This window comes from Alosa alosa, chromosome 19 (assembly GCF_017589495.1).
Source record: "Alosa alosa isolate M-15738 ecotype Scorff River chromosome 19, AALO_Geno_1.1, whole genome shotgun sequence".
NCBI classification, from domain to species: Eukaryota; Metazoa; Chordata; class Actinopteri; order Clupeiformes; family Clupeidae; genus Alosa; species Alosa alosa.
The window spans coordinates 11,571,633-11,598,955 of NC_063207.1; the positions used below are offsets into that span (position 1 = coordinate 11,571,633).

General features: G+C 42.4%; 3 protein-coding genes across 5 annotated transcripts in view; all 3 read left to right on the top strand.

The window, feature by feature from the left end:
* Window positions 1–10,635, top strand: part of mgaa (MAX dimerization protein MGA a) — a 30,481-nt gene extending 19,846 nt beyond the window's left edge. For all 3 annotated transcript variants that reach the window (XM_048227397.1, XM_048227399.1, XM_048227398.1), the window contains 9 exons: window positions 886–1,155; window positions 1,452–2,929; window positions 3,124–3,215; window positions 4,773–4,932; window positions 5,091–5,202; window positions 6,126–6,449; window positions 7,081–7,251; window positions 7,504–7,611; window positions 7,955–10,635. In XM_048227397.1, coding sequence (XP_048083354.1) covers window positions 886–1,155; window positions 1,452–2,929; window positions 3,124–3,215; window positions 4,773–4,932; window positions 5,091–5,202; window positions 6,126–6,449; window positions 7,081–7,251; window positions 7,504–7,611; window positions 7,955–8,859 — 3,620 coding nt within the window. In that variant the 3' untranslated portion in view covers window positions 8,860–10,635. The remainder of the gene's footprint in view (window positions 1–885; window positions 1,156–1,451; window positions 2,930–3,123; window positions 3,216–4,772; window positions 4,933–5,090; window positions 5,203–6,125; window positions 6,450–7,080; window positions 7,252–7,503; window positions 7,612–7,954) is intronic.
* Window positions 10,636–12,497: 1,862 nt separating this feature from the next.
* LOC125284396 (type-1A angiotensin II receptor) lies at window positions 12,498–13,643 on the top strand. Its single transcript, XM_048228330.1, has one exon. It carries the CDS (start codon window positions 12,498–12,500, stop codon window positions 13,641–13,643), a length of 1,146 nt encoding a protein of 381 aa, XP_048084287.1.
* Window positions 13,644–16,137: 2,494 nt separating this feature from the next.
* mapkbp1 (mitogen-activated protein kinase binding protein 1) overlaps window positions 16,138–27,323 on the top strand; it is a 49,785-nt gene continuing 38,599 nt past the window's right edge. Inside the window, 3 exon segments of the mRNA XM_048227293.1 lie at window positions 16,138–16,600; window positions 16,968–17,450; window positions 22,033–22,124. Coding sequence (XP_048083250.1) covers window positions 17,301–17,450; window positions 22,033–22,124 — 242 coding nt within the window. The 5' untranslated portion in view covers window positions 16,138–16,600; window positions 16,968–17,300.

Genomic DNA, 27,323 nt, shown 5'->3' on the forward strand with positions numbered 1-27,323 from the left:
CTGTCTACTTGCAGAGTAAGAACTGCCTTTCGTGCCCCTGTGCCACTGCTGCCATGCTCTGGTGTGTTTGTCCTGACCCTTCATACACATTTCAATCTCATTCATCAGCCCATATCAGGGTAGGCCTGCCCCCCTCTTCGAGTGTCCAGATTCACTTTGAATTCATGAACCGTCTGACACAGCTTAACAACACACATACACACACTAGTGAATTGTGCTGTGTAGGTTATTACTGGAATGAAGAAAAGAGGGCGGCAGTACTCCTTGATGACTCCTTGATTTCTTTACCGCACACAATGCTCTTACCAGTGCTGCTGCATAAGCGTGAAATTCCTGCAAGTAAGCCTATATTGTGGTCCGTGCCCACAAAGCCTATCAACAACAGTGATTATGTGATTTCGGGTGATGCATCCTTTATTTGTGCGTTTGTGTGATTGTTTTTTTTTTTTTTTTTGTGTATGTGTTTGTTTATTGTTGTGGTCACTTTTTATCATGTTGCATCTTGGATGTGGTGAATTGGTGTGCTTTTTTCAGAGGTGAGCATGGTTGGCGTTTTTGTGATGCATTCATGTTTTCGCTGTTGTGCTTAATGATGTGCTGATGTGCTTGATGTGCTTCTTATTTTGCTGTATAAAACATGTTGAATATACCAAAACGATCCATCTAGATAATCTGAAGCCAAGATAACATAAAGCTACATTTTAAGAATCAATAATCATTCAAGACATACACCATGCTGCTTTTTTCTATGGCATTATACTCACCAAGACAAAAACAAATATAATCTCCTCTCTCTCCAAAGGGTATAACATACCTGAATCACTGTTGCTATTCCTACTGTATGAAGGTTCATGAACTCATTCTTGTCTGACTCCATGATTTCAGATAGGGCACCTCAACTCCAGACGGTAGTGAAAATCGTTCCTCGCCAGCAGCCGGTAGGGGTGCCCACTCCAGCTGTTAGGGCCGTCGCCCCAGCAACAATAGGAGCCCGGAATATTTTGACCCAGAATGCCAGTCGAGTCTTGCTTCAGCCAGTTCGAACCAGCTCTGGGGCGACCCTCTACCGTAACCCCAATGGCCAGCTTGTTCAGCTCGTGCCCCTTAGCCAGCTGCGGAACCTTAAACCCAATTTTGTGCTGAAAGACCAGACCAGTAAGTACAGAATATAATAATCATACTTCATTTATGCTTGAAAACTCAATGTGGACCTGAATATACAATGTAAGAAATATCAAGACCTCAGAATCTTTATGGAATAGATTTTGGTTCAAATAAATCAATAAACATCAAGGAAACAGATATTAAGATTAGTCATTCATGTGTTGAAAGGGCAAATAAGTTTTATTTTTCTTTAGGTCTGCATTGTTGGTAACATTTTTGTATTGTGATGGCTATGTGAAGGATTAGGATATATTACAACCAAATCTTTTATCTTTATGTTTCTGCAGAAGCTTTTGTGCGGTTACCCTCTCCAGTTGTCCTTGGCACTAAACCCAGAGGACCCACCCAGAATGCTGTTTCTTCACCTCTAACAAACACCTCAGGTGCACCATTGGCCGTTGCCACCCCGACCAGCTCCTCCTCAGTCACAGCGGTCTCAAGCCAAAAGCCAATCACAACCAGTGCTGTGAGCGCATCAAGTTCAACTACCAGCACTTCCCCACCTAAAGCAGCCAAGGTCATCTCCCTGTCTGGGTCCTCTGCTTTCGCCATTAAAACAGTCTCGCCTGCGCTCAAAGGAGCTCCAGAGTTCTTAGGGGACACTGGAACTCACACCGTGAGGATCTTACCAACCAGTCCTGGAACTCAAGGGCTCCCTCTGGCTCTGGGGGCAGCTAAACTTGTTCCGGCCAGTGGAAGTTTCACCTTGCTTCAACCACCAACCAACAAGACCGGTGTAGCTCTTAGGCCAGATAGAGTCTCAGTAGCCCCCTTATCAAACAAACCTCCACTGGTGTTGGTTGTTGACAAACCCACAGCAGTTCCTGTTGTAGAAAAACCTGCCACAGATCCTTCACCGAGTAAACCCTCACCAGTTCCTGTTTTGGCCAAACCTCAAGCAGTGTTGCTGGTAGATAACTCCAAAACAGTTTTTGCAGAAGGCAAACCAACAACAGCGTCGGGACCTTCAGCCTCTACTGTCCTTACATTGGTGAAAACTCCAGAAGTCCAGAAGCTGTCAGACAAATCTCCAGAGGTTTTGGCAGTGCCAGATAAGGACAAACCTCCAACATCTGCAGTTCCAAAGAAACTTTCAGCGCCGGCTGTTAAAAATGAACGTTCACTCTTAGTGTCAGACAAGTTGACAACAGTCCTTTCATCTAACAATGCTGATAAACTACCTGAAGGCCCTGTGTTGGACAAACCCGATGTGGTACCCGCATCAGGCAGTTCTGCCTCTGTGCAGAAAAGACAGGAAAGCATTGTCACAGATACCACAGCAGAAGGTTCTGTTGGATCCCCAATAGATCTCTCTGCAGACCACAGCTATTCCGGTGATTCAGGTCTGACCAGCCTAGTAAAAGCTGATCAGCCGAAGCCGACCGGTCCTACCAACAACACTCCACCTGGAGATGGGAATACTCCCTCGGTCGAAACCTCAAAGGGAAACTCTGTGTCAAACCCCTCTGTCTCTTTCCGGAGCGACCATATGCAGGCTGAAAAGGCTGTCCCAGATGGTGAGCCCATGCTCTTTAAGGAGATGCTGGATCTAGCACCACTAAGCCCCTCAGTGGATGAAGTAGGCACTATACACATCGACAGTGACGACCATGAAGATGAGGATTGCATTGTTGTGTCAGAAAAGAAGCCAGCAATGGAGGAAGGAGAGATTGGCTCAGATGTTGAGATCGTGGGAGACACTTTCATCCTGACTGATGACTCTGATATGGACTCTGACACGGATGAGTCTGTTTGCGTGATCAGTGTAAGATTTAGTACAGTTGTAGACCAATATAGCTAACTATACCTGAGCTGCTATTCTGTAGGTTCATTACATTATCAGACCATGAACATGTTTTTTCTTGACCTTGTTCAGAATGCACTGCTCTTGGCATTTGTATGTTATGTGTATCGAATTTTTGAGTGTATTAAGTGTTTTGATTTTTTAACCCATTGTAGGATTTTAGTGATGAGGACAACACTGTTGACATTGAGACCGTGGATGTGTCAACTATGTCACATAACTCTGATTTAAACAAAAATAAATTAAGGCAAGTAAAGCAGTTCAGATGAAAATTTAAGGTTATGCAATATATGGGTGTATATAAGGAGATGTATATACCCACAGAATAGAATTGTTGACATCATTTATAGAACTTTATCTACCGGTATGTTAATGTCAATGTGAAAGTGAAAGTGAATGTTCAGTACATACATTAGGGGTGTGAATCTCTCATGTAAAAGACGATACGATTCACATCTAGATACATGTTCATAAAAAACGATTCAGTACGATTCAATGCAGTTCAAGAATGGAAAGCATTCTGAAAGATTTTTTATCAATTGCTCAAGGTGCACATTAATTTTATGTTATCAATTATCATGGTCATGGTTGTCAATTAGGCAAAATAAGTGTGAATATGATTATCTAAACTGAGGTTTGTATCATATACTGTATTGAAATGAAAAAAATAATAGTCTACATTTCAGTCAAACACAGCAGCCAAATACAACATAAAAATACATTTTTATAGACATTATAGATTTTATAGAGTTATATCTGATTGTTTTCAAGGAGCTGTAGCCTATTGTTGAGGTAAGACAATACTGAAATAAAATAAAACGGTGCTTAAGACACTGTTGGCCTTTTCTCATAGCCTACAAGAATAAGGCCTATACATATAATTGAATTCTCTGGGCTTATTTTGTTCCAACGGTAGACCTAATATGCAGAAACCAGAAACTCAGTGCCACAAGTCTGAGTGAATATGAACAAAATAATAATAATTTGTGCATCGTTTTAGCAGCAAGGGCCAAATTATTCTTTAACATTAAGGAAATCCCTTCATCAAACGTAAGGCTACTCTACAGACTATTTTACAGTAGATATATGGGTTATGAGGTCCTTTGACAACTTTGGGCAATGAATGTAGCCCAAAACTAACTGCATTACCCACAAATCCGTGCCACGTGTAGTTTCAAAACCGGAAGTGGGATAAACGCGCTGCTAGCAACGTAAATGAGAGTCTGAGCGAGCAGAAAAAGTTGTGAACCGATTCGTAACAAGTAAATCGATATAACGACCGGTTCATTTCAGTTTTATTCTGATACGTGGCTTCACGTGGCTTCTTACACTTAAAAAACGGATACCGATATCGATGTAGCCATATCTTATTGATGTTAGTTAAAAGTGCGGATCAACAAAAAATGGATGTGTAGGAATCTGATTTTCTCGATTTAAACATTACATTTGCAGCAGTACTCTTCCATTGATTTGCATTATATGTAATACAGCGGTACAACTTGGTATAAAGTGATGTTACAAGATAACTGGCCTAGCTGGCACTAACTGGTTTGCATGGTAACTGTAGTGGACATCTGGGCAACAGTATAGGCGATTTCGACATTACATCAAAACTATTTCTAGGTCAGTTTTTCATTTTTCATTTTTTAACTTAAAAACCACATAAAGCATCTTAAAAGGGCCTAAAATGGACACTAGGATTCTCACATTCTCGATTCTGTTAAATGACACTGTTGGTTTTTAACTGACATGACACTAACATGAAACAAAATGAAAACAAACACTCTTCGTTGTCTCACTGTAGTCAGAAGAGTGCGCCCATTTTGGAAAGGGCTCAAAGGCTTGAAGGCCACAAACACAATGAGAGGCTGCGCCGGAACTTCATGAGGCAGTGTTTCAGTAAGCTGCAGCTGTCGCTGAGTCTCTCTGACCCCAAGCCATCCAAAATATCCATTATCCAAGAGGTGAGATTTTTTTTTTTTTTTTTTTTTTTTTTTTTTTCAGTCTCTTATCATGTTGTGTGTATTGGTAAAATGATAATGACCCAATTTATTTGAAAATTGCTTTATTTGTACAACCAAAACTATTAGCTTGCTGATAATTTCAACATGTTTCTTTCAAGGCCACAAAACAAATTCGTGAACTTCAAACCCAAGGATTTTACCTGCGAAATGAAAAAGATGTGCTGATTAAAAAGCAGAGGATATACCTCAAGAAGATATCAGAGTCCTCAGGTAAGCTACACGTCACAAGTAATGCTCAATAGTGGAATTATGCCAGATACCAAAGTAATAATGAATACAATTGTAGGACACTATGGTTGATTTATTCTTGTTCAATTCTTCGTCTTTTTGTGATGTGATTTTCATAATGTGTTTGTACAGACAGTGGCACGATGTAAGAAAAGCAGTCACAAGTAATCCTCAATAGTGGAATTATGCCAGATACGTAAGGGATAATGTATAGAACGCCGGTCATTATGGGGAAAATAAGTCCCGACAGGGCTTAACCGGACCCGATCGCGCCAGCGAGGGGTCTTCTTTTCGCCCTGAAGGGACTTATTTTCCCATAATGACCGGGCGTTCTGTACATTATCCCGCTTTATTATCTGACTACTTGCCAAAACGAAAAAATAAACTCCACGATATGTCTCTTTACACTTATTTGTTACCGTTTCGTCGTAGCTTTGGCTGAGAAACAAATAGTTTGCAACACATGCTGAACTTGAATCAAACATTCTTTAGAACACAGCTGATCAACCGTCTGCTTGCAGTTTTGAATGAAGTTCCAAGCACAAACTCCGTTGCCATTGACAGCGGTCGTCCTTGTTTTCAGAGGTCCTTTCCCAAGAAATAATGACCGCTAGAACTTTCGGAAATCTCAAGTCAATGGAGCATTCTACTTCCATTGTGAAGAGCCGTATAATAACAAAGTAATAATGAATACAACTGTAGGACATTTTGGTTGATTTATTCTTGTCCAATTCTTTGTCTTTTTATGATATTATTTTCATAATGTGTTTGTACAGACATAGTGGCACGTTTTAAGAAAAGCAGTTTAGCTGTCCCTGGGTACCTGCCAACATGATGTGGTGATTTCAAGGGCAAACAGAGCCTCATCCAGTGTTACAATATTGTCTGGCTCTTGTTGTCTACAGGGAAGTCTGAGGAGATGATTCTAAAAAAGCTACAGGAGATCAGCGGCAGGCAGAAGGTCATCGAGGAACACAGGAAGCGGAAGCAACAACTCTCTGTGTTGTCACTACCGAAAGAGCTAATTGTCTGCCCACCAGTCCCTAGCTCTGAAAAATCCTCTTCCCCCACTCCTTCAGCCACAGCAGGCTCTGAGCACAGCCCTCATGCCAAGCGTCGGCCTGCCCAGCAGCCTGCCCCTCCCCCAACCTACCAGGCTCCTTTGGTACCTTCGCGTCCAGAGAAGCGGCCTAAAATACTGCCCAACATCCTCAGTAAGAGGTCCAGAGGTCAGTATTTAATTGAACACCATTTAATTATTTGTATAGCAATATTTGTTTAATCAGAGACACTGTTTGGTTGGCGCCCATTTTGATTTTATCCCGTGACCAAGTTTGAACCTATTTTTTTCCACAGTACTTTTCCATTAGCCATGAGTAGGCTATATCACTATTTGCCTTATTCACCCGGTGGCCATTACGAGGCTAAAGGGTACACTTGCCATTACACCTCAGTCCAGCAGATGGTGGTGGTAATGCACTCTGTTTTGCAAACTGCTAAAAAAATCACTGAAGAAGAAGAACAGGCCAGTGAACCCTTCTTCTTTTTCAGTGAGCTTTTTTTTTGGCAGTTTGCAAACAGAGTGGATTACCACCACCATCTGCTGGACTGAGGTGTAATGGCAAGTGAACCCTTTAGCTTCGTAATGGCCACCAGGTGAATAAGGCGAATAGACTGAAATGTATTGGATCAATGCCAGCACATGATAATCAAATGTCTTTTGTCATAGTTTTATACAAGACTAGTATATCAGTTTAAACATTGTTAACCTCTCAAGTTTGGGGAATCCTTTTACACTAAAGTATTGTAACTGGTTTTGTAACTGGATGTTGACCATGAACTCATTTCTCTCGTTTCTAGCCCCTCCAGTAGAACCCCCAGCAGCTCCGTCTCCAGTGCCCGCTTCAGCGTTCGCGGTTATAAACCCCATGTTGCCTGGCCAGCAGATCATCACGCTGTCCAACCCCCTGCACACTCTCCTGCCCCTAGCCTCCCTTTCCAGTCTCCCAGGTCACAAGTCATCTACGCCAGGTATAACTTGAAGTCTTTCAGTTGTTATATCTGCGAGTGTGGTGACCTGACTTCCCCATTTGGATTATGTGACTCTTGTATTACCTGCGTTAGGTAGTAGCTTTGGTTTGGGCATTTGTTATAGTTTTGAACATGGCACGATTAATATTTACAGTTTGTTACGGCCAACTGTTTAATTGCACATAGACTGGCCTTTTTCGGGGGATTGGTTCTCAGCCCTGATCAATTAGGCGTGTGCTGTTTTTCTCCAAGGCGTGGCTGCGGTGAGCATCAGAGTCCCGCCTGTGCCAAAGGCCATTCAGCTAGAGGGTACTCATTCCCTCGTGTCTGACCAAACTCCAAAAGTGGACAAACCAGCAGGTAGTTTGACTTTTAGTCAGAATTAAATTGAATGAATTAGATATTTTTACTCTGTCATGGTTCTCTCTGTCACATAGTTCTCACACTCAACTGCTTGAGAATGTTTGAGTTCTGAGACAAAGAGTTGATCAGTTTGTTTAGCTATAAAAAAAAATCACAATGAAAACTTTTGACCTGAATACAGCCTTATATAATTGTCAAAATGGCAAATGTGTTTGAAATGGTGATAGGGAATCTTAGGATCTCTGAAAATGAGGCTTTAGTCTCATTATACTGTCTACTACAGTATTTCAGTCTCCAGTACTTTTCAGTGTTTCTGATCAAAGTTTTTATAACCTTTCAGCGAATGCTATCAGTCTACCCAAGATAGTAACGGTCATGTCCCTGGTACCTTCCATGGAAAACTCGGTCCCAAGTACTAATATCACAGCCCAGGAAAAGACTGATCCTGCTGTTTGCTTACCCTTGGCCACAGTAAGCACACCAACCCCTCCGAGTACAGATATACTAGAGGAGGGAGAGGTCCCGGATGGGCCGCTGACCGTAGTCAGGGAGCTCACCGCTCATCTGAAGGCCTCAGCTGATCTAGAAGTTAACGAAGAAGACGAAGAAGACGAAGGAGACGAGGAGGAAACCAGTGAAGCGGTGACGAAACAGGGGAATGTTGACCCCACTCTGATGTCGCTGCTCAATGAGATCGTGTTCCTCAACCAGCAATTGGGCGGCGATGGGTCCAAGCCGTCCACTCCTGGTGACATTCTGCCACCACCAGAGCCAGGCGAGGTCCTGGTGGACCAGCCAAGGGGTGTGGCACTGGACGACGAACGTTCCCTCAGCCCTTTGTTCCTCCGCCTGGACGATGACGATTCCACGACCTCCACCCCCACAAAATCTACGTCTAGTCACAAAACCCAGATGGCAGTGGATGATCCTGTCAAAGCAGCGGTCGGATCAGAACCAGTCGTGAAGGTGGCACCCGCTTCCGGGCCCACTCCGCTGCTCACCCCTGTTCCTGTCCCTTCCACGACCACAAACGGACAGAGTCCACCAACAACGCCCAGTGCTGCCAAAGGTGATGCATTGGCCCCGCCACCTCTCCTGCAGATGAAGGCAGGAAGTGTAGCGCCACCTGTGGCCCCGTCGCTCAAGGACAACTCGTCATGGCGACCTATGCCCAAACTTGTTCCTTTGGGCTTGAAGGCCACACCACAGGTACCTCTAAGTCGGGGAACTGGCTCAACCCAGTAGACGTTGTCCTTGTTTTGTTTTGTTTTATTTTGGTTTGGTTTGGGTTTTTTTGGTAGCAAAGCAATCAGGGATTTGTTCTTAATCTGATGTATATTTAAATTGATGGAAGAGAAACTCTCATGTTTGTGTGTCTGTATTTTTGTTTCTGTTCGGCTTGTTTTTTTAAAACAAGCACTGCCTGATGTGCCTACCTGCTTATCCCAAAGACGTGTTTGTCCTAATTTCAGTAATATATCCTAAAACAGGGAAAACATACACATCTTAAGATGAGGAAGATATAAGAAATTCAGAAAGTATAGGTAATACTTGAACCTGCTGTTTTTCTTTTGGTTTGTGTTGAATCTTTTAAAAAAAAGCGTATATATTGTTTAGTTTTTTTGGTGTTTCGGTTACAGTTGTTTTTCCTCTTGTCGGGAAGAGGACATGCAATACATAACAATCTACTTGAAACATGAGATGTAAATGGCTTATACGAAATAGTTATGCCTCCGAGATGGAGATTGTGTTCATATGTCACCTTTTCTTCTAAACATCTTTTGCATTTTTATGTAGGTGTGGTGGGGTCTCTCCATATTGGAGCAGAGACCACCTTTAAAGCATAGGAGATAACTAAGCTAGTTCAAAGATGAATGTAAGTTTGGCGGAAAGATTTAGCCTTTGGGTGTGAGTCGCTGCTCCCTTTGTCACACTTGAAACTCTGTTTAACAATTATTCACAACACAACAGTGTAATAAAGGCTGTGTCCCATGTGACTTTGTACAAACATCTGTAGGGAGATGCTGGGGTAGTTGACCTTTTGTGTAGACATTTGTTTTTCCAATGAACTGTGAAGCGTTAAGAGTCCGCCTATCTTAACATTTCACGCTATCTTTTATCATGATTATGAGAAACATACACTATGAAGCCCTTGAGGATGGCAATGTTTTAACGCTAATAATGCAATAATACAGTATAGTTCTCAGTATAGGGTCATGGCTTTTGTGCTTGTTCATCTTTTTACCCTTCAGTTGCTGGCTCAGAGAAGTGCAGGTTGTTATCACTGCAGTTTTCAGTGTTTTGAACCACCATGGTTTGTGTGCAAGATTTCAAAGGGACTCAGACAAGTTTGTTGATCACCCACCACCTATCGAAAGATTTTAGTCAAGCAATCCAGCTCTATAATTGGTTGGTTGAATGATCTGTCCTACCACTTTCTTTGCAGTCTACTAGGGTATAATTGAATTATTGTACAAAATAATGCACAGTTAAAACGCATAGGAACCCCATCACCAGTATTCTCTACGTACTCATAGTTTACTTGGTCATTCCCAAAAAACAACCTGAGCACATCGACACAGTGTGGTTTATTGTCGTTTCACTACAGGATATATTCCTTATGCAAGTCCTGTGTTCAGTTTTTGCAATCTTTGGTTGCAGAAGTACAAAGTGCATATCTGTGTGTAAATATCTTGAGAAGGACATTGTCTATAGTTCATTACTGTGAATACTGCAAGATTTAGCATGTACATTTTGTCAGTTTTTGTATGTTTATCGGTCACATTAAGAATTGTTTGGGGTTTCCTCTATGAATAAGCCTGATATGTCCAGTATATAATGTTTGTTTATACTCTAAAAGAAAAAGATCTGTAAATAAAGAGGGTTGTGTGCTGGTTTTTGTACTAAGCTTGAAAATATTTTTGTAAGATGTTCATATGTAGACAGTGTTACACTGGCTGACAGACTAGAACAAGAGCTGAAGTGTCCTTGATGAGTAAATAAAGGTGTGTGTTAAACTTGGATGGTACCCAGAGTGTGTTAAGGCTTCCATGTATGTGTCTCATTCTTGTGAACTTGATTTCTTAAGAACATCTTAATGGAATTTCTTTAAATTTCATGCAAACGCTCATTTGGACTCAAAGATGAACTGATCAGAATTTGGTGGGCAAAGTTCAAGGTCACTGTGACCTCATGTACATCCATTTTCCTTAATGTGACATCTCAAAAACACTTTGGAATTTCAGAAACGTCTCGAGGGACATTCTTCAAATTTAGCAAAAACATTTACATGGACTCAAGAATAAACTGAGAAGATATTGGTCAAAGGTCAGGATCACCGTGACCTCACAAAACTGCCTGAGGCATGCAACCAAGCGTCGGTACATTTACCTGGATATTTGTAAATGTGTATGTAGATTGAACCATGACCAGTACAAGTGATTTAGCCTGGCCACGCCCACCTAGATCTCTTTTCAGGGAGATACTAGGCTGGAACACCATATTTCACTAACGTTTCCATCAGAACCCAAAAAGGTCAGGCCAATCAGCGACGAGAGGGGATGAAATCGAAAGTGGCTGTGGTAAATGATAGTAGCAAGGCTTGCAAACATCAAAAATGTATAGTCTGAAGAATATGTATATTTATTTATAGCAAATGTAGGCCTATCTTCATTGTATGCTGTTTCTTGTCAGTTTAGAAGGTAAGAATCCCTGGTCTCCCTGGAGAATGCTCGATGGTGTTTTAAGCCCCCAATGTTGTCTTTGAGGCAGCGCTGCCACCGTCGACTTAAGTCAAAGTCAAAGTCAGCTTTATTGTCAATTTCTTCACATGTTCCAGACATACAAAGAGATCGAAATTACGTTTCTCACTATCCCACGGTGAAGACAAGACATATTTTACCAATTTAAGTCCACAGACAAACATAACATTCAAGTAAACAAAAAAGTAAGTAAATAAGAGGGCACATATAATAATGAAAAAAATAAGAGCAGCAAAATTTGGTTGAAATTGTGCATAGACAGTCAATAAAATACTAGTGCAAAGTCAGGCCAATAAAAGGCCTGGGTAGTTCTGTTTGACCTAAGTAAGAAAGAAAGTACCTAATCTAACCTAACCCTAACCTTAACTCATGCCTCACCCTAGCGCCTTCCAGGCAGCGCTGCCTCAAAGACAACGTTGGGGGCCTAAAACACCAAGAAACGATATGCTCGGTTAGGCTGGACCAATGATTTCACAGTTAACGCTATGTCTGCATCCGTCACCATGCTAGTGTTGGAAACGTTTCCCAAACTTGTGTCCTGTCGAAGTGAAGTGAATGAGTCTGGTTTTAACCACCGGGTAACAACTTATTAGTTAGAACACTGCAATGCACCCATACAGTTAAAAATGAAAAACTTGGACTAGGCTAACACACTAACCCTCAGTTGTGTTGTTCTTGACATTTACATGGTACCTTTGGGACTGGTTATGGAGCATTTAATTGACATCCGATGACCTTCATCTAATGCTCTCTAAAAGCTTAGAGTGAATTTTAGCTTCATGTGTAATCCCAAGAGACAAAAGGACAGGAGAGGAGGGTTTATAAACCCGGAACAACAATGTGTTTGTGCCTCTGAATCTCAACAACTTCTGATGCTGAGTTGTGTGGTATGTCTGTAGCACTGCATCTTGAAACTGTAAATCTCTTCAGATCATCTTACATCTTATACTGATTTTAGAATTTTAAACTGCATAATAATCAACTTGTTTTTAAACTGATTCTTTGACGATGTTGAAATAAAAATAGGAAACATTCTCTTTTAGGGAACACTATTGACATCATTGTTGAGATAACTATATTCAATCCTTTCAGGTTGCCTAAGAGTCATTCCAGTGACGGGTCATGTCTGAGCTAAAGAACAGCGAATACTGGCCATGGACAAACAATTGCACCAAGGTAAGGGACTTGAGCCTGCCTCTGGTGCCATATATGCACTGCAAATCCAACCGCCTGTACATGTCCAGTGTCATTCCTCCCATCTTCTACATGCTGACTCTCCTGGGCATAGTTGGGAACCTGGGAAGTGTTTGGGTCTGCCTGTTTCACAGCCGACCCTGGAGCATCGGCTCCATCGGGGTCCTGAACCTGGCACTGTGTGACCTGGCCTACCTGGTGTCTATCGTACCCTGGGCGGTCTATATGAGCACGGACTACCACTGGACAATGAGTGAGTCCATGTGCATCCTGGTGAAGATCATATACTTTGTGGGGCTCACGTCCAGCACCATGTTCATCTGTGCCGTCAGCGTTGACCGCTTCCTGGCCATCGTGTTCCCCCTGGAGTCACGCATGATCCGCACACCACGCAACGCCGTCCTGGTCTCCCTGCTCCTCTGGACCACCACCACCCTCCTCATCTACCTCAGCTACCCCAACATCATCTACAGGGTGCGGAGGAGGGACAAGATCCCCTTTTGTGGGGCGGTGGTCATTTCGAGGTACAGGTCCACAGGAGCCACCTACAACCTGCTGTCCTACTACTCTATCCAGGTGTCTGTTCCCCTGTTGCTGGTCATCCCGTGCTATGTGAAGATCATGGCCCGCATGAAGCAGTCCTGGCAGCAGTGGAGCCAGGGTGGCGGTGGGGGTGGCAGCATGCATGGTCGGGACAAGACCATCTGGCTGATCTCGGTCTTCATTGCCAACTTCCTGGTGTGCTGGGTGCCGGGGCAGTTGCTGCACATCATCGCCTGCATCATCTTCTTCACCCTCAACGACTGTAACAACACATGCTGGATGGCACACGTGGTGAATCTGCTAACCGAGGCGTCACAGTTACTGCATGTCCTGAACGCTTGCCTGGATCCACTTATTTACCACACTCAACAGGGATTTGGGGAAATGGTGCGCAAGGGTGTGGACCGGGTGATGAGCCAGGGAAGGAAGTTTTGGCATATGGCAAAGAAAGAAGACTTTGGAGGAAAAACTGTGGAGCCCATCAGTGTGATCAGAATCACCAACAAACACCAACACCAAGAAAAAGAATAAGCTTGTTGAATAAAGTATGTTTAGATATACACTACCGGTCAAAAGTTTGGAGACACTCAGAAATTTCCATTCCACTCCATTATAGACAGAATACCAGTTGAGATCATTTGCATTGTTTTTTTTCAGGGCAGCAGTTTTCAGATTACATTATGTGCTTACATAATTGCAAAAGGGTTCTTGACTGTTGTAGAAAGAAATGGCTGATCTTTAATGCAATATCTACATTGCCCGTTATCAGCAACCATTCATCCAATGTTGCAAAGGCACATTCTGTTTACTAATCTGATATCATTTTAAAAGGCTAACTGAGAAAACATTGGAGAACCCTTTTGCATTTTGTCTATAATGGAGTGGAATGGATATTTCTAAGTATCTCCAAACTGGTAGTGTACTTTCCATAGGGCTCATATAACCGTAATTTGATTTAGATAAAATGCATACTGGAGATGTGGTCATACAACCCCAAATCAGAAAAAGTTGGGACGTTGTGTAAAATGTGAATAAAAACAGAATGTAATAATCTGCAAATCTTGTAAACCCATATTTATCTGCAAAAAGGACACAGACAAAAATGACAAATTTGACTATTTCATGGAAAATATGTTCATTTTGAATTTGATACCAGCAACATGTTTCAAATAAAGTTGGGGTGGGGCAACAAAATACTGGAAAAGTTGAGTAATGATAAAGAAAACAAAAGGAGGAATGTTTCACAACTGGCAACATGATTGGGTACTTAGAAGTAAAGATGTAGGGGTATTCATCACTGTGTAAACCTGTGTTGACAAATGAGGAAAAACTTTAATTTTAATGCTTCTTAACATGAAATTGAAAGTATTTGGGGAATTCATTATCTACAGTACATAATATTAAAATATTCAGAGAATCCAGAGAAATCTTTGCAAAAGGGATAGAGCTGAAAAACAATATTGGATGGCCGTGGTCTTCTGGACCTCAGATGGCACTGCATTAAAACCAGACCTATTTCTGTTAAGACCATTATTGTATGGGCTCACAAAAACTTCTGATGACCATTGTCTATGAGCACAGTTTTTATACTCAATTCAGAAATGCTTATGTAAACTTTCCCATGCAACAGCCAACATTGTATTTAGACATGATACAGAAATACTACCGTCTACCGTCTTATCTGGGCCTGAGCTTGTTTAAAATGGACTGAGGTAAAGTGGAAAAGGGGCCTGTGGTTAGACCAATCAAAATGTGCAATGTGTTTTGGAAATCATGGACTCATCTGGGCTAAAGAGGAGAGGGCCTATCCAAGTATCCAACATATCCAACTTGTTTTAGTGCTTCAGTTACGCGCCTGTGTAGCTCATACCTTAGTTTGAAACCCAACATCTATGATGGTGTGGAGGTGCATTAGTGCCTACAGCATGGGCATCTTGCACATCTGGCAAGGCACAATCAATTCTGAATGTACAGGTTTTGAGTAACATATACTGCCATCCAGGCAATGTCTTTTCGAAAGAAGACATTGAATATTTCAGGAAAACAATACTAAAATTAATTCTGTACATATTTAAAACAGTATGTCTCCATAGAGGATGAGTCCAGGTGCTAAAATGGCTTCTGCAGTCCAAACCAGTCAAATTAGGTGCATCATGGAATGAAAAACATGATTAAGAATACCCCATGTTGAGCAACTGAAATCCTATATTGGGCAAGAATGGGACAACATTTCATTCTCAAAACTGTAACTGGTCTCCTCAGTTCTTAAACATTTCCTAAACAGAGTTTTGTTAAATGAAGAGGTGAAGCAGCACAGTGGTAAACACCCCTGTCCCAACATTTTTTGAAGCATGTTGCTGGCATCAAATTCAAAATGAACATATATTTACCATAAAATAGTCAAAATTTTCATTTTCAACATTTGATATGTTGTCTTTGTCCTTTTTGCTGCTAAATATGGGTTTACCAAACTTGTAGGCCATATTATCACATTCTGTTTTTATTTGCATTTGGGGTCGCATGTTTAATTTTAAAATAACTGAATCAAACCTATTCATGTTTATATAATGGTGGCTTATAATCAATAAATGTTGTATTTCCTTTGTGCCTAGCTGTCCATTTTTTATGCGTTCAGTTCACCCCCCAGCACACACACACACACACACACCCCATATGAACCCACTGTTTCTTATTCAAAAATCTAATTCTAATTTACTTTCAAAAGATAAGCGTTCGAAGCATCATAAGCTAGGCTACTAGACCTTTTTTGTCTTTAAAGAAAGAACGTGGCACGGTGAGTTGGAATACATACGATAGCCTGCTAATAAATTAGCAGAGTATGTGGCACATTATTACAGTATATGTAAATTATCTGAGAACAATGTGTAAAGTCTTACTTTGTCACTAGGGGGCAGTGCTGTTGTTTTTGAGATATATGCAACTTGTTCCCTTATGTAGGATGGTGAAGGGAGGGATGTAGTAGGCTAGTAGACCACCATCATCTGAACGAAATTGTTGCTTTGCGATCTTTTTATGTGTTGGATTTTGCGCTACACGTAGGGCTGTGTGCAGTTAAGCCAAGACCTGTTTTGCGCCATTTCTATGATTTGGGTTTCTGAGAGAAAGCTCTGCAAACAACTGATCAGCTGACAGACATGCGCCTGCTCTGTAACGTTGAGCAACTTTTAAATGCTGTTAGCAAGCTAATTCCAGATTTAATATATCTATGTCTGGCTTTGAACTGGTTATATCACAATCAAATGCCTCTTTCCACTTGGGTGGGTTCTGATAAAGCACTGAAGAGACACGAATAGCAAATCGTTTAAAACCTTTAATTCGCTAGTCACACACATTAGCTGTTTTGTTACAAAGCTGGCTAGCTCAACAGTGCTTCTTTTTTCTGGACATATACAGTAACGTCAGAGCCCGTCTATCTCTTTTAACGTAAGTTCATTCATGCCAGCTGCAAGAGACGAAGACAAATACAGGTATGAAGTATATTAATGTATGGGCCTGGCCTACGGTGTCTGAATAAGAATATGATGGCAAGCTGTCAGAAAGATTATTGCAATTTGATTCTGTCGTCTAAATCAAAGGTTGAGGTGAATTGTTTAATCTATGATCATAGCCTATCTGTTGGAAATGATATTCGCCATCATAACCAATGTGTTGAATGTTTAGTCTAACAAAACGAAATCAGATTCATTCGTACAGGGTAAAGCTAGCTACTGTACACCGGCTCGCAGAAGACAGCTGTAGCAAGGGATTTTTTCCCTCAGGCTTTGAGGGCTTCCGACCAACCAGATACAGTGCTGTGCTTTGCTGCTGCGCCGCTAAACGTTTGTCTGATTATAGGAGACGTGGAGGAGGAGATGGCACAAGACACTGTTGGGCTGCGGAGCTCTATGACCTGTTTATCAAAGAATTGCTGACTTTAGAAATGAAACATTGTTAATTTCTCGGAGATGCATTCAATGGAAACAACGTCGCGGGAGTCGACTATGACCTGCAGAACGGTCGGACAACATTCAGAGACATTGGTTTCGTAGGACGACGATAGCTAGCCGTGTCTCAGTCCCAATGTACGAGCGGTATATTTAAGGGAATATTATGAATAGCTAGTTTTAATATCATAGGTATCCGTCTTTCAAGTTCTCCACTGGACTGCCTGGAAAGCTGTTTGGACTCATGAATTCTTCATTTATACTTGACAAAAATTCCAAGATGACGGTGGAAGGTTCTACAATTAAAAGTCGGATTAAAAGTCTGCTACGTTCACCATCTATAAAACTGAGAAGAAGTAAACCTGGGAACAACAAGGAGAACCTTTCTAACAAGGTATGTAAGCCTAACCAGCTAGCTACAGCTGACCAACAATCCGAACACATTCGCCGGCAATATTGTCAACGATGCCGCATAGCCTACTGTAGGTTACCATTTGCCAATTGCCCCATCTTCTGAACTTACATGAGACCTGATACACGAAACAGGTCTGTCTCGATATTTTATGTTGCCCAAGCAATTCTTTTAGAAATCGGCTGGTTGTTGTAGTATGATGAAATTTGACAGGTTGGGATAGGGTATGAAACATTTCACCATTGTCAGTCAGACATTTTTCTACAACGATGAAGCTTATTGCAAGGTTGTCCTCTAGCCACGTTCTTGATGCATCACCTAGTTTCTGCACAGGCAGAGGCATAGAATGTGCATGATCTTCCCTTGGTGATCATGTCATTGATAAAGTATTGGCACAAGTACAGAGAGAACGCTAATGTTTGTGGCTATTTCTAAATGCAAGGCTATGCCAAAGCAGCCCTGATGATTGGTAACCATGGAAATGTGAAGTGACCATGTGGCAAGCAGTATATTTTACAGCTGTACTGAGGTCCTTAACCTCACAAACTGAATATGGAGCCCCCCCCGCCATGAACTGCTGAATGGGAGACAGGAGTGAGGAGACTTTTGTTTTTGGCATGCTTTTGCCTGCCAGCTTGCAGATGTGCATGCTGTGGCCTATTAGGAGGATTCAATAACACCTCTATAAAGACTCTGTGGTAGCCTTTCAGTCAGTTGGCACTTTTTAATATGAAAACGGCATCTGCCTAAACCCAGGAAGATGCTGTAAACTGGAATTAAGGTTTAATCTTTTCCATGCTTTGGCCATTGAGACGCAGAGACATAGGAAACGCAGAGAGGTAGGATGAAAAAAAAAAAAACAGATGGGCTTAGTTTTGAAAATATCGTTAATAAATCATTGCCTGCCACCAGTATGGCTTTGTGTGTGGCTGCTAAGCCAACATTGTCCTCCAGTCACTTTGAGAGTGTCATTCCTTCCTTATTGTCTGTGCAGTCCTACAGAACTGCACTTTCCTGTCAAAGCTCTGGGGTGTTAGTGATTTGAGGACCTTCTGTGACCATGCCTCAAGATAAATGGAGTCTCATCACTCTAAATATATGTAGCTATTCCCACTGAAGGACTTTGGAAGATGGGCAATCGTGGAAAAAAATAAACCTGAAATGCCAAAAGAGATCAGAACAGAACAGATCATAGGCATACGCCTGTAGAGAGGTTTCCGTTACTGTTGTGCCTTATTATCTTTGTCTCAGATATTTGTATGACAGATATCTGTTTGTTGAAATGTGCAAACAGATTGGAATTCATAGAATTTGTGATGTGTTTCTCTCAAACCGCCATGCCTACCTAATGATGGATTTCTTTTGAGGGTTTTACCTGATCGAGCAAATAGTGGTTGCTGTCAACCTACACATTCTCTCTTTTGTTTCGATTGTTCTAAGCCCTCAAAGGCAAAAGTTATTTTCATAGATAGACCATAATGACAAACATACAGGAAGTAGATTTCCATTTGTGGCATTGGGATAAAAAAGGTAACGGTCATATTTTCTGTTATTGCATCCTGTATGAGGGATGTAATCTTATAAACAATCCCGTCTAGATAAATATTTATGCATAAATATCTAGCCTAGCACATCACTTAGTGGTTGATTACCATGGAACAGGTCTTTAGATCCATATCTTTTTTTCGGATTTGGGACTTTTGGAATTTCTTTGTTATGGTGTATGTGACTAAAGCGTAAATGAGGTACAAAATGTGAGAAAATGTGAGTGGAAATTTTAGCCAATTACCAGGATTTTATCTTTTAAACACATCCAATACACCAGCGCCACTGATAGGAGGGTGTGTGTAGGCTACTATTTTATTTTTGTAAGTCAGAGCGTGTGGACCTCTGTGTGTGACTAATTTAGATTCACAGCAAGATATTAGGTGTTGTGGCTTTTTAAAGCTTGATGATAAACCTGCAGTATGTATTAAAGGATGTCTTGATCTTGCTAACAGAAATAGCCCGGATGCCTGTACTACCTCAGACAAAGCCTCCCCTCCAGAGTCTGTCACCAGACAAAGGAAAATAAGCTTGATTGTAAATACTTATAGATCTGCAAAACCACCTCAAGGCAGCTCTGATTTAGGCTAGAGAGTCGATCAGAAGCAGTCTTTCCTAGCACCACAGGATATTCTGTCTGGCTGGTCCATGCTATGTCTCAGTGGTGTGTGTGTGTTTTTCTCCAGCATTGGATGTAAATGCCTTTAGGCAACACTTTGTATCCAAACAAACCGCGAGAGTTTCGGCACCCACGAATCACCTGAAAATAATTGTTGTTATGGTGAAGTTGGGCTTCAAACAATAGGCATTGCTCTCACCTAGTAGACATAAAAAGAGATCCATGCACAATACTTGATGCTGTTTTCTCATTCGTTCTTCTTCATATAGGATTTTAAATCTTTAATCTGTACATTATGTGTAACACATAATGTATACAGTATGCAGGTCTTTGAAGTTCCCTTGGTGTTTTATATGCACCTGAATCCACTTTTTCTAGCTTTTTTGAGGACAGAATCAGCAGTGAGCTTCTTTGATTTATAACAGAATAGCTCTGTGCAAAAAAAACAGGCCATGTGTTTATCGCTGCTCTAAGCCAGGCACGCTAGCAAGGTTATTACCATGTGGCCTTGCTACAGCAGCACCAGAAATCACCTTGAGCCCATGACAAGCATTGAAAAGGGGGGTGGTGGGGTGGTAGTGTGTGCTTGATGAAACCTTAGTGATGAAAACACAAAATACGGGCTGCTGGTGGAAGCCGTGCAGTGTTTTCCACAGAAGTCAGAAGAAGTGCGTTGTCATGTGATGAGCCTCCCTCGATCAACAAATACAGTCAGAACACAGCTGACACGCTCATTTGTGAGACAGAGTGACTGGGATGGACAGTGCTGTGTCCAGCTGTTAGCTTAAGTTTCTATCTCTCTCTGTCTCTCTCTCTCTCTCTCTCTCTCTCTCTCTCTCTCTCTCTCTCTCTCTCTGTCTCTCTCTCTCTGTCTGCCTCCCCCTTCCTATAGTGAGTATGTGCATTCTTTTGTGAGAACAATGCGCCTAACTTTTTAAATGGCTGATGGATTTGACCCAGACCTAGATCAGCTTGTTGACGTGGCGACACGAAGTGTCCAGTCAGGACTTACCCCTGGGCACAGCTGGACGCAGGCAGGGCTTCCTGTGGAGGGGGAAACGCACTGTGAGCTGAGTTAAATGGGCACTTTGAGAAAATGCTGCAGCCGAGAACAGTTTTTAAGCTCAGAGGACCCACTGTAAGTGCTGATACAGGCTAACGTTGCTCGCTTTATCTAGCCTACTGTAAAGGTTTTTTTAATGCAGTGCTGGTGAAACACCCAGCTGACACTACTGATGATTTGAGGACTTTAAATTAACAGTGCTTGTATGTAAGCTTCATATCTGTCGTACACATTTGCATGTGGTTAGCAGACCTTTAAGTTAAAAGTAGCATATGTATGTTTGTGCCATGGGGAATAACCCCATGACCTTGTTTTTGGGCTCTTTGAAAGAAATTTGATCTTGTAGTTGAGCTAGGCAATCATTTTGTTGAGTATTTGAAACAGAGATGGAGAAGGTATTGACCAGATGTTGTTATAATGCTTCTAGTCTACAGTGCACTATGAATTCTGAAGTGACTGAACATTTTCAATTTAAATATCTTTGGACATTTAAATGATCGTCCGTCAGCAAAGTTAGTCGTGTCTAATTCCAGCTGGCTTGACCAAATCTTTAGCATGTTGTTCCTCATCATGTTTACGGTATTTGGGCTAAAGTAGAGTCACCGCTCCTGGTCCATCAGCAGTCCAAATATATTATTAAGTTATTCCAAATATATTAATAAGTTATTCCAAATCAAACCAAGATCCACACACAGCCTGGTTAGGTGCAGGTAAATTGCAGGAACATACCTAAATAGCAAAAATAAGACCGCTCTACTGCACACTGTTGACTTTTACTCGATTTTATTCAGAGTAAAATGCGTTTCGCATACAGCGTCCTCAGGTTCGCTACACAATTCACAGTTACACAAGGCCTACTTGGCAATAGTGTTTGAAGAGTTGATCAATGAGAGCTTCCGACGTGTTAAAACACTCAATATAAATCAACAAGGAGCAAGGGAAGTGTGACCTACATTGCTGGAACAGTACACTATGAAACCCTTTTATGTGGAAATATAACATAGCCTTGCTTGTTGTTTCCAACTCCACTTTTTCCTTGTAAATATTGAGATAATAATCAAATGTTTGAGTCTTTCCTGCTAAGGTTTGTTGATGTCCTTGGCAAATCACCATGGAACTGTGAACTGGTCTCTTGGTCACATTCCTCTATAAGCTTGCTTTGTGTGTCTTGAGTCTCAGACTAGCTTGCCAAACATGCAAATAGCAACACAACAAAACAATCCAACTATCTGCTTCAGGTCAATGCTAGTCTCATGATAAAGACTATTGTCCACTGTTTTTGATAATACAGGTGGCCGTGTCCATGTTGACTCAATTCTCCCATGTTGTTTTCGCAGGTTACGCTTGAGAAGGTCTTGGGGATCACCACATCGGGGAACCGAGCATTGGCCAGCGACCCGCGCTCAGGCCTGGTGGCCTACCCTGCAGGGTGAGTGTGAAGTCAGCAGCACTAACACACAGTTCACAGGAAACACAACAGAGAAAACGGCGAACAATAGAATCACTAAAGCTTCAAAGAAGATCAAAACCCAACAGAATTTTCCATTAAGAGGGGATAGCATGCTTTGCATGATACCATTCATGCATGTTCTCTCTTGTGACTACTTGAGACAAATGTAAAAATGGATCTGGTCGGCTCCTTGGAGATTTCCGAGAAGCACTTGAATTAATGGAGCAGTTTGCTGGTTCGAGAGATCATTATGCGTTATGCTACTTGGTGACGGTTCAATGTTTTGTATACAGAATTCAGTGCCCAGATTTGACAGAGATTTGCTGAAGCTACATTTACGGTAGAGACAGAGCCACTGTTGTTGTGGAGCATAGTGAATTGTCATTGCACAGTCTTGTTGTGAGCTGTGGCAATATATATTTTTTTCTTTACACACACACACACACACACACACACACAGACACTGTTCCCTGTCAGCTGTAAACGCAGTGTTCATTCTCTGGCTTTTTGTCAGTTTTTCCATTTGCCACTATTACACTTGTAATACATTCGTTGTCAGGCGAGACAGAATAAAAAAAACCTCTGTAGTCTACAACCCAGCTCCTCCCCTCCCCCCTCTGTTCAAAGCATGCTTCAGGCAGGGATATCCCTGGTGAAAGACTGTTGAAGGAAAGAGACATGAATAAAAATGACAAAGGGAATTCTGAATGAACCCCTAGCGCTGATCTGGAAACAGCCAGATGATTTAACTGGGCCCAGGGACTTGGGCTAGCATGGAGGCGATTCAACGGAAACTCGTCTCTCAGCACTCTCAGCACTCTCAGCTGTGTGTGTGTGTGTGTGTGTGTCTCTGTTTGTGTGTGTGTGTGTGTGTGTGTGTGTGTGTGTGTGTGTGCTGCTGGAAGGAAACGCTGTCTCAGGCAGGAGGGGTTTAGCGCTCTGAGCTGGCCAGGCGTGAGTGAGTCCCTCCCGAGCTCCACTGCAGAGACCCGGGGAGGGAATAGAAATGCGTCTGCTGCCACACTCGACCTCAGAGGTCTGGGGTTAATCCAGTGCTCACTAACTGGAGACTCGTCCTGCAGAACCAGAGTTCAGCCATTAGTTCCAGTCTACAGTACTGCATACTTGCATATCAGGCTTCACTGAAGAGATCAATCTGTTTTACAATTAATTAAGTGATGCAAAGTCAACATATTGGTCAGCCAACGATCACCTGATCCTAACCAGCTGAAAGCTAATCAATGGTGTTCGGGGTAATAGTAAGAACTCGTGCTTTGATTTACAGTGTGCCTGGTACTCCCAGTACAAACAAAGTATGTTATGCATGTAATGTCCCACATCATTCGTCCAAACAAAGTGTTTTGTCACATTGGTGGCATTTTTTTCTGTAGGACTATGTGAACTATTTGAAGAATGAATGGTATCCATTGTAAACCCGTATAGTGGTCTACAGCAGAGGCTAAAACTGCCCTTTATTTTCAATGAAGTCAACATTTTGTGTTCGATTACATCCTGGCCCTTTTGAGCTGTACAGTAATTTAATTGTGTTACCTAAACAGGAGTTCCCTTCTAAGGCAGTCGGACTGGGAGTACTCTGTGTCCACATTGAAGATTTAATCACTGGTAACTTGGTTATCTGTGACTGGGTCCGCCCATGACTACATCCAGTGCTTTTAATAGGTTGTTTTCAAAACCCCTCAGATCTCAGACGGGGGGCCTTGGGACATACCAGACCGTGAACTCTGACTCCAGACTCCTACAACATTACGACTCAAGAGACTACAGCTAAATTACTACTGCTAGATTACAAAATAGTGTCTATCCTTAGACAACTGAATTTAGTTTTCAGTCAGCGGTCTACTAGCCTATATGTAATGCTTGTAGTTGGAATCTGAATTCCGCATGGACCTTAATGTGTCCTACAGGTTTTGCTAGTTCTCAGAGATGTTTTGCATCACATCCTTTCACTTTCCTTTCCAAAAAGGACAGGTTGTAATAGATTTCCGTCATACCAGCAAAGAAAAGAAACTCCCCGTCTGTCACATGGGGTTGCCACTTAATCTCATTAGGCTTTGCTGCTCAGCTTGTGTGAAAAAACAGTCCTCTCTCCTCGCTGGCCACTCGCCATCTCGTGAGTTGACGGTCCGCAGGGTTCTGAAGAGCGTCCCCTTACATCAGAGGACAGTTGGGTTACAGTAATGGGTTAGAGAGCAGCTCAGACTGGAGCGTGATTCTGGGCCAGAACGTAGGTGTAATGTCCAGACAAGCTAACAAACATGTCAAGCTAACGGATTCCCATACGCTGGCGCTTGTTGTGTTCACCTAACCAGACGCACAAACACATGTATGAGGATCGGTTAGTTTGAAAACTAGTTGGGACATAACACATGGAACAGGTACAGATCCCTTGAGTAATCAGGTCCAGTGTAGAAATAAATAAATGCACAGAGCCTAGCTGTCGACAAGGACTCCAAAGTGCAGTCAATCAGTTTAGACAACTTGTAGCACCTTGGTAAAAGTGGTGCTGTGGTCTAGACCCATGCCGGACCCCTGCGAGTCTTGAATCTGGATGCCATTAGGCTCCAGCGTGTGTTGTTTTTTTTTTATCTCAGCATGGCGTGAAATTGTGGAGCAAGAGAGATCGATTGGCTTGGGAGAGCGTCCACCTGGTTTTCTTGGGCCTTTTTTGATGATTGAAAGACACACACGCGCACACACACACGCACACACAGATGGTCTCACATCTGCGTGTGCACACAGGCCAGTTCTATGTTTTGATTATAAGCACTGTATTTGTGTGTGTCCATCGTCAAAGCAGAGGAGTTAAGTGGATTTTGCTGGAAGTTGCTGCGGTGGCGTTCCTATTTGAGGCTGTCAGTCTGAGGTCCGGGTGGGCATACAGGGAATCCGATTGGTGGTGGGCTGTTGACGGCACGCCGTTTATTTGAACCCCAATTTAGGCTGCAGCTTTATGCTCTATTGTAGCCCACCCTCGTCCGTCCGCCCCCCCCCTTGTGTTAATGCACTGTCAGCAGCTTATGGATTTGCTCAGGGACTCACAGTTGCTATCTGGCTGTTTCTGAGCAGGAACGTGTATGTGTGTGTGTGTGTAAAGGGTCAATCGGCAAGCTCTTGCAGCTGTCGAAGAAGAAACTGGCCCTCTAGGGTATTGGCCAATAGGATTATAGAGAGCAGTGATTCCATTACCAAGCCTGCACGGCTTTGTTGGAGTTGCTAAACGAATGCAATTGACTCAGAGAATGCAACCAAGCTCCAGAGCCCACTGTGTACTGCCTGTGAAACACTCACTACCACACACACACACACACACACACGTTCATGGCCATAGTCGAATCTCTCCATGGCAATGGGTCATTTCGCTGCAGCGTTTTTCAGTTCTTGAAGTGCTGCATTGAGGCGAACTGTGAAAGTGCCAAAGACCCATGATTGGCCAAAGTCTGTCGGAGGGCTGTGGTGGTTTTCAGCCACTGTATATACACACGTTATCTCTTAACCTGGCTTTGTGAGAATGTAGACACAAAATTGATGGATGAGTGTGGATACTAAATCAATTAGTATCGATTGTGTGAGGTAATACGCGGTGAATAAGGCTGTACTGGTTTGCTAATGGAACCCACAGCCTCGTTTCTTGCACGATGCACTTAATTTGGTACAGGTCAAGCTCTGAGACAGTTCTTTTAGTTAGGGCTCCAGGGGATCTCTTGTTTTGTCTCTCGTTCAGACTGACTCTGGTACAGATCCTTTTTCGGGTGTCATTTTTGCAGTCTGCTGTGTCTAAACATGTCATATTTTATAACAACGTAAGAGGGCTATGTTGTAGATTTGCAGCCTTTATCCTGTTGTGATTTGCAGCTCAAATAAAAAGTGACGGCAAAATATATGAAGTGTTGATTCGATTAAACCCAAGTACAGAAACTCTTCAACATTTCACAACATTGTTTTCAGCTGCTTGAGTTCTGTCAGAGGGTATTGGGCCGTGATGTCCTTATTAGGCACTGGTTTCTTGCAGTGCATAATTGTATCATGCATGCTTTGTGTGCACATGTGAGTGTGTGTGTGTGTGTGTGTGTGTGTGTGTGTGTGTGTGTGTGTGTGTGTGTGTCATACCTCATCCACTCACTGAGACAGGCGGAACTAGAAAAGCCTGCCTGTCTGAATGAAAAAAAAACATGTAAATGAGGAGCACTTGTGATTTGGCAAACACATTTTGCCTGCCCTGTAGGTAAAGAGTCAAATGCCACTATCCTTATCAAATGACTGTAATTTGTCCCTCTCCACATCGGCCAGACGACTCATTATCTGGACTACTCACTCAACTCCATGTAGTTTAAAGAGCTTGTTTATCTGATGCCTATCTGCTTTCTTTTGTGAGTCACTCGGATATTTTGATGGATTTCGGATGGATATTTCTCTTCTGTAACCAGCTTCTGGACATTTGTGCTGGGATGTTATTTAACTGGCAGAAGACTCGTTTTGTATAATGAATGAGTGCCAGTGATGAGCCTGAATGTGAAATGGCTGTGTGCGTGTGCCAGGCGGCCACTATAACCGGCCCACTGTATTAATCAAACATGCATGAAAATGTGTGTCAGGGTCCCTCTCTCTCTCTCTTTCTCTCTCTCCCTCTCTCTCTCTCTCTCTCTTTTTCTCCTTCTCTCTCTTTTTCTCCCCATCTCCCCCCCCCACCAGGAAAGCACTGCAGTGAAGTGGGTCAGTAGCGCTACGTGAGGAGAGAGCACAGCTGAGGACAGACAGAGGCGAGGCAAGGAGAGAGAGAGCAGAAAAAGAGAGAGAGTGAGAGAGAGAGTGAGAGAGAGAGAGAGAGAGAGAGAGGGGGCTCGCTGCAGCCAGGCAGAGAGGGTATGAGGGAATGAAAAAGGGAGGGGAAAGACTGAAGGTGACTGTGTGTTTATGTGTGTAAATGTAGTATATGTGTGTGTGTGTGTGTGAGAGAGTGTGAAAGAGAGAGAGGGAGGAAGAGAGACAGATGGGAAGGTGTGCATGTGAGTCTAAGAGTGAGACAGATTGAGAGGGAGAGAGAGAGAGAGAGAGAGACAGATCGAGAGAGAAAAAGAGAGAGAGCCAAAGGGAATGCTTTCTGCAGTGAGTGGACGCATTTAAAAAAAAAAAAAAAAGAAAAGAAAAACCTGCCGATGC